A 13,681-nucleotide genomic window follows, 5' to 3' on the forward strand; every position below is an offset into this window, starting at 1 on the left:
TCTTTTGGTGTAAGTAGTAGTTTAACATATTTTATCTATATATTTAAATATTTCTTTTTTAATTAAATAAAGAAAAAAAAACTTTATTTAAGAAAGAAAAAAGAGAAATGAATAAAAAAAAGAAAAAAAAAAGGAAGATAATGTTATATGCTACATTTTTATCCGACAACTATCTAACAATGCTAGTGTGATCAATCTTTGAATTTTTTTTTCTTCATTAATTGATTTAATAGTTGGTTGAAATTGTCATATCAGTATTGTGAAATAACTATGTGACAAAAAGTAGTTTGTAGAATTACTCATAAATAAACAAAAATTTAGACTGAGCTACTATATTTTTTCAAATCATTTAAAATATTATTTGTTTATTCAATACAAAATTATTTATAAAAGAGAAAAGAAAAGAAAAATTCGGTACAGTATGTAGCTCAACTCTATTTTAAATTGGAGTTCAATGTGAAATTTATTTGGGAGACTTCTATTGAAATTATATAGTCAAGGCATGAATAATGCTCAAGCCATTTGAGATAAGCTGAAAGACTGCCACAATTCTCACTTCTTACAAAAAAGAAAAAGAAAAAAAGAGGCATATCTTATCTTATATATATATATAATAGAGAGTTTTTTTACAAAAGAGTCGGCTAGTTTGACATAAAACAAAATGATAGTTTTCTACCTTATTAAATTTATGTTACTTAGTAACTTTCTCATTAAATTATGAAATATGGCTTATTTTAGACGCTTAAATGAGATGAACAACTAAGATCTTTGAGAGGCAAAAGTAAATCCAAGGGATTTTTAGCAAGAGACGGCAACAACTTCTCTTTGGGCCTTCGGGCAAGGTTTTATAGACGGACATTAGGGTTTAGGGTTTTTGATGTTTGCCAAGGCTATGTGGCTGTTAATGATAAGGTGGAGAATTGGATTTGGATACCCTCCTGCTATTAAGAAAAATGATTTTCTCATTTTCCTAATTCTAGCTGTCAGATAAATTTAAGGGTCCAAGATATCTCAATATCAAAACCCAAAAACAAACACAACCACAATGGATTATATATCTAATATGAATTAAAAAATTAATTATTAATTCATATTTGATATATAATCTAATGTGATTGTGTTTATTTTTGAGTTTCGATTCATCTGACGGTTACGATTAAGAAAATGAGAAACTCATTTTTCTTTATAATTGGAGGGGATCAGAATCCAAGCCCAATACTGAAACAATAATAATACAAGATTGAAACCTATGCAATGCACAAGTTTGTTTTTAAAAATGATAGGAAGGAAAAACAATAATAATGAGTGGATGCATAAATAAATACATAAAAAAGCTTCAAAGTATTATTATTATTATTATTAATTTTACTTTATTATTATTATTATTATTTATTTTATTTTTTAATTATTTTTAAAATATAAATAATATTTTATTATTATTTATATTAATAGGACAAATGTCCCAACCCTAAGATCTCTCTAGACACATCTTGGCCATTGACCGGAATCCGACTCCCCCAGCAAACATCAAAAACCCTAACCTAAACCCTAATGTCCGTCTATAAAACCCCGCCCGAAGGCCCATAGAGAAGTCGCTGCTGAAAACCCTAAAACTCTGCCTTCTCTTGCTGAAAACCGCTGTCTCTCATTCTCTCTCGACTCTCAGAGTAGCCGCAATGAGACCTCCTCGAGGTAACTTCCCTCTGTTTAGAACGTCTTTAGCCTAATGTAATGGTTTCTCGTGCTTGTTTCTTATTTCTCCGCTACCAAACTCAGTATTATCGGATTTGTTGTGTATCTATGAATCTCTGTAGTTGAAAGCCTTTGCTTTTTTTTTTTTTTTTTTTTTTTTTTTTTTTTTGGTTTTATGTTACGAATAATAAACAATTAATCATGCACGGATGGGTGAGATTTTTAGTCATTTCACTTGCTCAACTTCTCTCATCTAAAGAACAGAGTTCTTAGGTATTATTGACTTTCTGTTTCTGAATCATCAGTGTTTCGTTGTAGAAAATCAAAGTATGTAAGCTTTATATGGTTTTGTATATTTGCTCTACGACCCAACAGAGTTTTTATGGTTAGATCTTTGTTTGGTCTTTCTGATTGGTTGATCTTGGGCAGGGCGTGGCGGTGCCGGTGGTGGCAGGGGTTTTGGAGGCGGAAGAGGCGGCGACAGAGGTAGAGGTAGAGGTTTCGGTGGTGGAAGAGGCGGGGACAGAGGTGGTAGCGCCATGAGAGGCCGTGGTGGAGGACGAGGTGCTGGCCGAGGAGGTGGTGGAAGAGGTAGGGGTGGAGGTAGAGGTGGTATGAGAGGTGGAAGCAAGGTCGTTGTTGAGCCTCATAGGCACGGGGGAGTGTTCATCGCTAAGGGTAAAGAAGATGCTATTGTTACCAAGAATTTGGTCCCCGGTGAAGCTGTCTACAATGAGAAGAGGGTCTCCGTGCAGGTTATTTACTGCCACCAGATATCTTTATTTTTGAATGTGTTCGATTAAGTAATCCCTCAAGTTTACTTTGTTAAAATTGTGTCCAAGAAATCATCTACTCTTCCTTCATGAACAGTAGGTAATGGCTTAAGGGTTCAGGAAAAACTATCCCATTGCATCTCTAGACTATCGTGATTGTGCTGAACTTTAGACTTTTTGTTCTTGCTTGGTAAATATTATCATTTTTTCCTCCAGAATGAGGATGGAACAAAAGTTGAATACAGAGTCTGGAACCCATTTCGTTCGAAGTTGGCTGCTGCAATTATTGGTGGTGTTGATGAGATATGGATTGTGAGTATCTACTTCATGTTTTAATGCACTTCCAATTCTGTTCTTCATGTCTTTGATACATTATAGTTTTATAGTTATATGCATAATCAAAATGTTTTTATATTCACGTTTTAATACGTTTATTGAAGAAACCTGGTGCTCGGGTTCTCTACCTTGGGGCTGCTTCTGGAACCACCGTCTCTCACGTGTCTGACATTGTTGGTCCTGTAAGTCCCTATATGATATTGTAGTATTTAATATACATTTTTAATATTGGAAAGCGTTGCTGAAAAATAAGCAATTTTTCTTCTAGAATGGAGTAGTTTATGCAGTGGAGTTTTCTCATAGAAGTGGCAGAGACTTGGTTAATATGGCAAAGAAGCGTACCAATGTTATCCCAATCATTGAAGATGCTAGACATCCTTCCAAGTACCGTATGCTTGTTGGCATGGTTGATGTGATATTCTCTGACGTTGCCCAACCAGATCAGGTGTGCTCCTTGTGTGTTTTTGGCTCAATTCATTCTCAGAAATTTAAAAAGATACTAGGGGGTGGTACTATTTTCTGTTGAAGTGGTGGCGAGGTCTTTTTTTAATGCATGTGAAATGTCCCAGGTCTTTTTGCTGTGTTCCTTGTTGCTACAATAAGCTTGTTCCTAGTTCCTTGACAAACTATATTTTTTGAATATATGTTCAGAAGAGTTTTCATATTTTCATATGAATGTTGTTTTGCAATTTTGTTACTTGTCTAAAATTAGATAATTAGATTTTTTTGGTGGTGTTTTCTGTCTTTTGGGTTTTTGCGGGTGTTTTTCTTGGTTTTATGTTTTTCCTGTTTTGTTGTCCTTTGTCCTTTGTTGTCTTTGCTTAGCTACAAAAAATAATTCTTTCATTATTTTGTGTTTGTTTACACTTGGTATTTGTAAGCTTTATATATATAATTTTTTTTTTTTAACATTTTTATCTTGTACTGAATCATGATGCATATGATGAGTTAACTCGGATTCCCCTTCAAGACGAAATGGGTGATGAAAGCTCGAGTTTTCTGATGCGTTTTCATGAAGTCACGTTATTCTTTATTGTTATTGTGTGTATGCGTTTTTTTATATCTAGAGTATATGCTTTAACATAGTCTTTTATTTCTCCCTTCCCCTTAGTCCGAAATTTTGAATCCGTTTATAGTTCCTCTCTTACTGGATAGTTCTTGAATCTTTGTATGAGCTCCACAGCAGTTGGAGCTTTGTTTTGTGTACTTTTATATTTAGCAAAATGAAACTTAAAATTTAATTCTGGATCACCATTCAAGTTGATCATGTATGTACATGAATCAGAGCTTTGGCTCCTCGACTTTTCGGACAATGAATAGCTAGCTATCAAGTGTTATTCAAGTTGATCATGTATGTACATGAATCGGAGCTTTGGCTGCTCAACGATGAATAGCTAGCTATCAAGTGTTATTCTTTTATTGGGAGATTCAGTAGTTGGGTTCCATCTACCTGTACGCACTTTTACAGATGGAAACCAATATATTTTGGTCATGTTTCCTTTCCCTTCTCGGAAATGGTTGTCCCCAACTAACTCTGCCCGGGCTGGTATCTTCCCATCTTGCCTCTAGTCTGCTTTATGTGGATTTTCTTAAATCTTTACAGGCAAGGATTCTAGCATTGAATGCATCATATTTTCTGAAAGCTGGCGGCCATTTTGTAATTTCCATTAAGGTGCGTAGATATGTGTTTTTCTCCCCTATATGCCCACTGATTGTATAGAATCGTCAAGTGATGTACTTGCAATGAGTTGAAATTTGATGCTGATTATTTGGTTGTATGTTTCAGGCCAACTGTATCGACTCAACACAGCCTGCTGAGGCCGTATTTCAGAGTGAGGTGAACAAGCTGAAGCAGGATCAGTTCAAGCCATTCGAACAAGTTACTCTTGAACCCTATGAGCGTGACCATGCTTGTGTGGTTGGTGGCTACCGTGTCCCTAAAAAATCCAAAGCTGCTGCCTAGAGGGTAGAAATGTGGGGGCACATTTTTGTTTTTCTCTTGTTTTTTTTTTCCGACTGAGGTGGGGGCATGTCTTAAGATATATGGTTATAGTTGGTATTGAAACATCATTGTTCCTCTCAATCTCTTCTAATTATTGTGGTTTAATCAATTCGATACTTTTTAATATAATATCGATGAATCGTCCTAAGCATTGTCTGGTGTTGCTTATCTTTTTGCCACTCAAATAAATGTTTTTGCATTACTTCAAAGAGAAAGGGCTGGCAAAGATGCCAAAGAATATCGAGAGAAGCAAAAATGTTCCGTCAACTGCGTACTATGGACCTGAAAGTTTTCACCAAAAACGAGTAGAATGGGAGAATGCTTTTTAACGTTCTACCTACCATCTCTTCTCTCTCTACTTTTATTTTTTTTTTTTTTGGGAAAAAATCAAAATGATGAAGTGAAGATGGTGGGTAGAATGAAGTGAATCATTCCTCGAGTAGAATGTTTGGCATAAAGATCCCCAGTGTCCAAGACGATCTAGTAACAAATCTCTTTTGGTACGGAAATTATTCCATATAACGTGGATCATTCATTAGGTGAGGGCTTCCTTCCATATTCTTGGTTCTGAGAGGATGACAACTTTTCAAGACATAAACTTACCGTCTTGGGCCAAGTTGTGCAGCCAGGGCCTCCCTAGCTCGACCAAGGGAGCCCCTTCTCTCACTCCCATGTTATTATTCCTCTTTGGAGGAATAATAAGTATTTGGATCGAAGATTGGCATTTTTCAGTCAACAGACAAGACTTTGAACTATTGAAACTGTATAAACTCTAAACACTCTATCTAGCCCTCAAAAAATACTCATCCATCATTGAGGAGAGGAGTGAGGTGAGCAGCACTTAATCGCCGCCTTATAGAGTCATAGGTAGTGGAATTATTTGCATTGACAATTGATGTAATTGCATAACAATGTCAATGAATGTGAGATCCTGTCCTTCAGTATTTAACCTACAACTAATTTCATTTTTTTTTTTTTTGCATCGACACAGTATACATACGAAATGAACAAAATTAAGAAATTGAACATGCGGTAATGGAGAATGCTTGGGCAAATCTGATTGTGCTGGTGTTATTAACGGAGTGACTATGAATCCAAGGATACACTTAAAACCTTAATAAGTGTATGTAAAGTAAAAAACCCGAATGAAAAATAAATATTGTCAGAAGTGGGATTTGAACCCACGCCCTCTCACGAAGACCAGAACTTGAGTCTGGCGCCTTAGACCACTCGGCCATCCTGACTTGGATGGCTTTTGTGCCTCTTTTGTCCACATCACTAATTCTTACTGATAGAATATTATTACAAAACAATCGGATGGATGGGGGCTGTGTAAAGTACTATTAGAAAGCATTTTTTTTTTGGGTATTTTTTAGTACCTGGTGTGGGCGAAAATTTTTGGTCAATGGAAAGATTTATCATTGTTTAGGCGTAAGACAGTTTTTGAAGCTTGTCTCCTTAGAAAAAAAAGAAAAACTAAGTCACTGAGAAAGGGCTTGGTTATGGATGGACCAGATTCAGATGAGTCTTTTTCAGCAAATCTGTAAAATTCTGGACGGTATTGTAGATGATGATATCAAGGCAGAGCTTCGTATATTCACTCGTATCATTGTAATTGGCAAAGCAGTGCAATTTGAATGATTTGTGAAACATCAGTTGATCACGATATAAATAGGAGCAATTGATACAGAATCTGTTCATAAAAATGTAAATCTTTAGCAGAATCAGCAGAGTTAGCTGAGAGCTTATGATGAGGCCTACATTCAAACATGCATCTCCAATTATCGATGTTTTCGCTGCTATCTTCAGCTCAAAATTGAGGCTTATTTGAAAATTGTACTAGTTTATTTGGGACCAGTTAAGGCACTCAAAAAAATAGTTGGCCAGATTTCTAATCAGCAACTTCACACGTTCTCATCTATCTTCTCGATTTTGATGTCTTGGCCACCCCACTTCCTCATGCGGTCTGACGTTTGTTCAACCTGCCAGTGATTTCTTATCAATATACTTATTATTTTCAACCTTTCTATACACACAAATACAATGAGACCTTCTCCACCAAACATACAATCATCCAAGAGAATCAGCACCATCTAAATGTCTCTTTACCTCTTGTAATTTTTTTTTATATATCAGATGTAAAATTTCTTTTTCTCTTTGAAAAAAATCCAAGACCCACCAGATGCTTCCAGGGTCAAGTAAATTAGAAGTTTCAAAACATCAAGCTAACATAGCTTTTTCATAGGAGAATTTTCCTTACCTCCTTGTTCCAGTTGGTTCTAGATAGTACAATCACGAGAAGCAAAGTTTGTAGAGCAGTTCCACATATCATGCCCCCCCAAAGTCCCTGAAATCGTGAAATTCATTAGCAATGAAACTAATTAATAGGAGAGGAAACAACATAAACAGAGTCGTCAATGCAAGTAAATCATTTTTTTTTTTTTCCCGTTTTGGATTGATGATCATGGATATATATTAATGGAGACACTGCAGATTATGATGAAAAGGAAACGGATCAAATAAGGCCCTCTTCTTTTTCAAGAGACAATGACTAAGCTTAGATTGAGGCATTGATAGGAAGGCTTTTACAATGAAAGACAGCTTATTAGTATAGCAGCTGGAATTCAAATACTTTACCGCTACTCCCAAATTTGCTTTGTAACCAAGAAGGTATCCAAGTGGAAGCCCGAAAATGTAATAACTACCCAAGTTGATATAAGCCACCAATGCTTGCCACCCACCTCCAATAGCAACGCCTGTAAAAATGATTCCAAGAGATATTATAAGAAGAGGAATGAGTTATGAGAGGCTTATTTTACAACATAGAAGTAGGAGAAGCCAAATAATAGGATACCTGAAATCACAGGCTGAACACTATTAAGAACCATGGTCACACCAAGAAGGAATGCTAGTTTAGAGACAGCTTGTCGTAACTCTACACTGCTTGTGAAAATGATGGCAAAATAGTCCTTGGTAATCAGGATAACCACCATGAAAAAGATCCCCAGGAGTAGGGACTGAAAGACTGTCACATAAACAGAGTATTTGGCAGCTCTTGGATGTCCTAATCCAAGTTCATTAGAAACTCGAACACTGCAAATGTAGAATAAAGGAAGATCAGCTACACGGATTTTCTTTGAACAGTTTGACTGAATCTTTAAATTGTTAATCAAGTACTTTTACAGCAATACATGACACAGTGTCATAGTGATCAATTATTACTTGTTTTATGGTCATCACCCATGTCTAATTTGACACTTTAAAGTGTTACTTGTCATAAAATGCTATTGAAATAGATTCAGAGTATTGGTTATGTACCTTATAGCTGCATTTATTCCAATGAACAACATTGCTTCCCACCCGTTGAAATTCATGCTGAAAGATAAAAGTTGAATGAATTAGTACAAAGTAATTAAGGAAAATTCAAAATTGTGAACATGGAAATCAAATATAAGAGATCAAACCATGGAAACCAATACGTTGAGAGGTGCATAATCTTAACTGTTCATGCTGTCAAAAACATACATATATTGTGCTCCAAAAGATAGTGTAATTAAAGGTATTCTAGAGCGTTAAAGTATTAATTAAATGATTGAAATGAGATCAATGTTTCTTCAGCAACAGAAATCAAACTCTTTTTTGGTTTTGCAAGCTTTCAAATGGTTAAATCATTTGCTTAAGTTTTTGGGATGGGTGATGATTTAATATGATATCAGAGTCAAATGTTTTAAGTTCAAACATATATAATATATTGATCAATTCACCTCCCTAAATATTTAAGCCTTACCTATGAAGGAGGGTTTGAGTGAATATAAAATTATCCCTTCCTATAATTTTGCAATTTGATAGCAGAAGCATCAAGCAAGCAAGAGTATGCCTCACAAGTTGTGAGCTTACCAAATAGAGAGGGAATCAACAGCAATGATGGCATTATCAAGGTGGCCAGTTAGAATGATTATGCTCATCATATACCAAATCTCTAGGCAAAGCATAACCGCTGATGCAAGGGAGAGCCTAACAAAGGCCCATATATCGTTGAATGCCGTCCAGGACAGTCCAGTCCAGCCTTCGTTGCACCAAACTGTAACATACACAACCTGAGCCACGGCGATCTCCCAACCTGTGATATTAAATGCTACGGCTGCACCAGTTAACCCCCAATCGAATACATATATGAAGAGCCAAAGCAGCCCAACGTGTATGATTAGAGCCACAAACCCAATCCAAGCGAGCACAGTAACCTTGCTCTGGGCCTGGAGGAACTTCGAGGTGGGGAAGTTGATGGCAAGTGAGAACAACTGAGGAATGATTAGTATGGTGAATTCTCCCGCAAGATCAGCTATCTCATCTGCTTGCCCAAGAAGCTTTAGAATTGGGGTAGCAAATACGTAAATTGGCAAGAGAATGATGCAGGAGACCCATAGGATTATCCATGAACGTTGCATGTAAACACCCAGCAGGTAAACTTGTCCAGCACCAAAAGCTTGGCCACAAAGCGTCTCAAGGGCACTCCCCATTCCAAGCTGTACAATACAATATTAATTAGCCTCATCTCTCTCTCTCTTTCTCTCTCTGTTCTAGCAGGCACCTGACGGCCACCAAAAGATCCACATAACCGCATACAGTACATAAAGTATGGAACGAATTCATTGTCTTTCAATTCATGTAGCTTACAATTCAATGTGGGATTGGGATTGAGAAAAAAAAAAAAAAAACTATAAATCAAACACAAGAAGCGCATGTAATATATAGAGTACATATGATAGAATACATAGATCACAATAAAAAAATAATAATACTTAATTGACACACATACATACACATACACATGCATGCATGTGACTATGCACATCCACATTACACATACATACAGCTGCAGATGGATTCTTTAGACAGACAGAAACAGAGCAGAGAGAGAGAGGGAGAGGAGAAAACCATGAAGCCGAAGGAGAAGGTGCCAACGACGGAGAGAGCGATAGCGACGGCAGAGAGCTCGATATCTCCCATGTGGCCGACGAAGATGTTGGTGACGGAGTTGGTCCCGAACTGGCACAAAATGTTGAAAGCAATGGGCCCCGCTATCTTCCACATCTTCACCGTCTCTCTGCAGAACACCCGGCGCACCTCCGCCACGGTCCTGGCCGGCGAGTAGTCCCCATCCCCGTCGATCAACGGCGTCTCCATTCCGGCGGTTGTGTCGGGGGCAAGCAAATTAGCTGCTCGGAGTAGTGGGAGTCGTTAGAGTGATAAGTGGTAGGTTCGGTTTTGAAAACTGAACCGACTGGTTGTTGCGCTTTGAATGACCTCCTTTCCTACACCGTACACATACACAGCTCATGCTTCTTTCATGTCATCATCTTAATTTACGTCTTCAACCCATCATTTTCGTTTTCCAATTTCAGAGAACCAAACAAAATAACATATATATATATATATATATATATATATATATGCTTAATTAACATGCATATATATATGTGAGAGAACAAATTTAGAAAATAATATACAATTAGCAAATAAATATTCCTTGATACATGGGGCCCTTTTTTTTATTTATTTTTTAAATGTGATTTTTATTTATCAAAGTTTAATGCATAATATTAATGAGAAAATATCTAACGGTGCCCTGGGGAATGATTGAGAGGGTGGGTGTGAATGTAAAATGATATGTACACTTGTCATACCTACTGTCACCGTGTGATGTATATACTTTATCAGAATTTTGGACGCATTCTATAAGTTTCCTGCTCATTGTACCTATATATGCATATGCCACAAAATTCAACAACTTATATATATATATATATATAGCGCATCATCATTCCTTATTCCTCACCACTCATTTTTTTTGGGAAAAAAAAAAAAAAATTGAAACTGTTAAGAGCACTTCTTGCAGTTTCACCAAAATTATTTTTTAATTATTTTTATGAGATAATTTAATAAAAGTAGTTTAAATCTTCACTTTTTAAACTTACCATTTTAACTAAAATAAAATTTGATTAAAATAGTGAGTGAACAATACTTACTAAAGATAGTGAATACTATTCACTCACAAAATGAATAAAAAATAATATAATTTTTTTCTCTCATTCTTTATTTTTTGAAAAAAGTTAAATATATAAAGAAGTATTTAAAAAATAATATTTTAAATAAAATAGTGAAAATTGATAATTAAAATAGTAAAACTGCTGGCAATGACAGAATTAGGGGGACCGAGGTAGGCCATCACCAAGAGTGTTCAACATGAAAAGGACGGAGTGACGGTGATAGTGCCGGCCCACGACCAAGACTTGTGTATTGCTTACTATTGAACACTCTGAACTGTCGTTTTGAGGAGGGATACCTATTGCATACCTATTGCATCCCTTCTCCCTCTCGCCTAAATAAGAGAATATAAATGAAAACAGCAACAAAGTCCAACATTATAGATACGAATCCTGATTGGACCCCAGCTGGACCAACCCATGAATGGTTCATTGTAAACATGGCTGTTTCATAAGGGTCTTCCACCCGACGGTTTGAAATTTTCTACAATTTTTAAAAATTTTAAGATTCTTAAATTCATAAATTTTAGTTGTTCATCTTATTTAAGCGTTTAAAATAAGCCATGTTTCAGTATTTAATGAGGAAATATGGCTTATTAAATTTATTGAGGGTAGCTTTCTCATTAAATATTAAAACATGACTTATTTTAGACGCTTATATGAAATTAACTACTGAGATTTATGAATTTAAGAATCTCAAATTTAAAGAGAATTATAGGGGATCTCAATCCAGTTTGAAGAGCTGTAAGGTTAGGGCCCACAATTTGTAGAGCATCCATGAACTCAACACGAAATTAATGAGTTATGATTAAAGGGTAAATGGGTCAGATTATGGTTTATTGTATAGTCTTATACTCATGTTTCGATACAATTCAAACTAGACATGCAACATTTAGGGCTATCAATTTTTTACACGGCTCATGTGAAGAAATTTATAAATACAATGAAAAATAAAATATAAAAGCCGAATAAAGAGATAACATTTAGGATTAAGAGGTTTGACAAGTTAAGTTAAAAGGGTCAAATTAAAGTTATCCTATATAATCTTATATCTATGCCTCTATATGATACAAACCAAACAAGCAAACACTAAGCCTTAAATCACCGGTGATAAATACACATGAAAGAAAATGAATACCTTGTCACTTTTAATTAACCACATTAGATGTAGAGGACCAACTTTGGGCCCAATCTCTCGACGCTCAGATGGGCTGGAGCATCATCACCTACCCACCAGAAAGAGCTTTAATACAAACTAATTAGTTTATGATTTGACCAAAAACAATCGACCTGATATGATTCATCTCATGTGCTATTGCATGCGTGATTACCTACACATTTAAAGATGATTTCTATCTTCTTTTCCCATAATCAAGTATTAAATTTTGAGCTATTAAACTAAATATGCCATAATGTGGCACTCATGGCCAGATTCTGGGGAAATGTGGCCAATGCACCGCCACTCAATCAATATACATATACAATAGGGTTTCATTAAAGTGCTCTTTTTCTTTATAACGGATTTGGAGTTTAGGTTTAATGCACCTCATTTACAACCATCTTTACCCTAATTATTAAAATCAAAAAAGAAAAAAAAAATCCAAACAGGGAAAGCATGCCAAATTTAAAAATCTAAAGTGCGGTTTTATTTCAAGAAATCCCCCCTCCTCACTCATGGATCACCTTCTATTATCATTGATTTCATGGATTCAAAACAATTTTGTTCGAATTGAAATATATAGTATTATGAGAGAGTTTATATGAGACTTATCTACTCAAATAAATTTTGAAAAGCTCGAAAATTTACCCGAGAGAGTTGGGTTTTATGTGCGCTCTCTTACGGTAATTGTTCAAATTGATTATTGAATATTTCAATAGAAGGCGAGACCACTTTGAAAAAGTTTTCTTACTTGGTGAGGGACCAAATGTGGGTGTTGAATGTTAATTTTTTTTTAGGGAGACAGACATGTCCTAATTTAGCTCACAATATGACCCACAAAGTGGCGGCACTTGATTTGAACAATCAATTTGAGTCATACATTGAACTTGTCGTAGCTTTTGTTATTGTCCAAAGGTTGGGCTCCCCTTTCCATTGCCTCAAAGGTATACATACAAGTACAACACGCAAATACGACCTCGTCCTACGCAATTTTTAGCGTTGCACAATATTCCACCACGTCATCGATCTCGATCTATAAGAAATTTCAAAGAAAAAGCTTACTGCTTTTACATTGCAACGCCATTCTTAAACTTACCCGCTCTCAAATTATTATATTTTAGAACAAAACATTTGACCCAACCCAATACAGTTCTGGGATGTAAGTTCACGTGGGCCTGTCCTCCACTGCAACTAATACTGTGCCACAAATAGGCGACAAACACGTGCTCCTCACAAAAATCCAACGGTTCTGATTCCATCATTCTGAAATGCCCACTCAGACCCCTCATTACGGCGCTCGTGGTAAAAGGGAAGGCATAAATAAAGCTTCCTGAATTTTTTTTTTCTTCAAAATATATAATTTTTAAATGATCTATCACAATGTTATACAATGATGAAACATTCATATACATATTTGAATACTACTCTATCCCAAAAACTAATGAGTTAATGGGCTTGAGTCCATATATATATATATATATATATATATGCTTTCTCAATGTGGAAGACATTACTAACAAGTGTACTTACAAGTTGCAACAAATTGTTAGATATGAGAGGTAAAGAGTTTTGAAATAAGAAAGTACGAAAAAAATTGGTTGATGTTATATGAAATAAAAAGAGTTTTAAATTTGTTGTGAGAGAAAGGTCAAAAAAAAATTGTTTGTTAATATTA

The 13,681-nt window shown here is 35.6% G+C and overlaps 2 protein-coding genes and 2 non-coding genes across 4 annotated transcripts; 2 read left to right on the forward strand and 2 right to left on the reverse strand.

Moving 5' to 3' along the window:
- The first annotated feature begins 1,495 nt into the window (after positions 1-1,495).
- Positions 1,496-4,954, forward strand: LOC132168021 (rRNA 2'-O-methyltransferase fibrillarin 1-like). Its single transcript, XM_059579089.1, has 7 exons — positions 1,496-1,692; positions 2,122-2,447; positions 2,682-2,777; positions 2,906-2,983; positions 3,070-3,246; positions 4,405-4,473; positions 4,588-4,954. The coding sequence occupies exons 1-7, from the start codon at positions 1,677-1,679 to the stop codon at positions 4,762-4,764; spliced, it is 939 nt and encodes a 312-aa protein (XP_059435072.1). The 5' UTR covers positions 1,496-1,676; the 3' UTR covers positions 4,765-4,954.
- On the forward strand, positions 3,736-3,808 carry LOC132168326 (small nucleolar RNA snoR60). The gene has a single exon (XR_009438842.1). It is a non-coding gene; the product is annotated as a small nucleolar RNA snoR60 (small nucleolar RNA).
- A 1,009-nt stretch (positions 4,955-5,963) lies between the features above and the next one.
- TRNAL-CAA (transfer RNA leucine (anticodon CAA)) lies at positions 5,964-6,047 on the reverse strand. The gene has a single exon. It is a non-coding gene; the product is annotated as a tRNA-Leu (tRNA).
- A 428-nt stretch (positions 6,048-6,475) lies between these two features.
- LOC132184251 (protein DETOXIFICATION 35) lies at positions 6,476-10,196 on the reverse strand. The gene is made up of 7 exons (XM_059597812.1): positions 9,739-10,196; positions 8,701-9,326; positions 8,122-8,178; positions 7,658-7,896; positions 7,441-7,559; positions 7,064-7,150; positions 6,476-6,785 (listed from the first exon to the last, which is right to left on the reverse strand). Exons 1-7 carry the CDS (start codon positions 9,985-9,987, stop codon positions 6,708-6,710), a joined length of 1,455 nt encoding a protein of 484 aa, XP_059453795.1. The 5' UTR covers positions 9,988-10,196; the 3' UTR covers positions 6,476-6,707.
- Positions 10,197-13,681: the final 3,485 nt, after the last annotated feature.

Source organism: Corylus avellana, chromosome ca1, assembly GCF_901000735.1.
Source record: "Corylus avellana chromosome ca1, CavTom2PMs-1.0".
In the NCBI taxonomy this organism is placed as follows: Eukaryota; Viridiplantae; Streptophyta; class Magnoliopsida; order Fagales; family Betulaceae; genus Corylus; species Corylus avellana.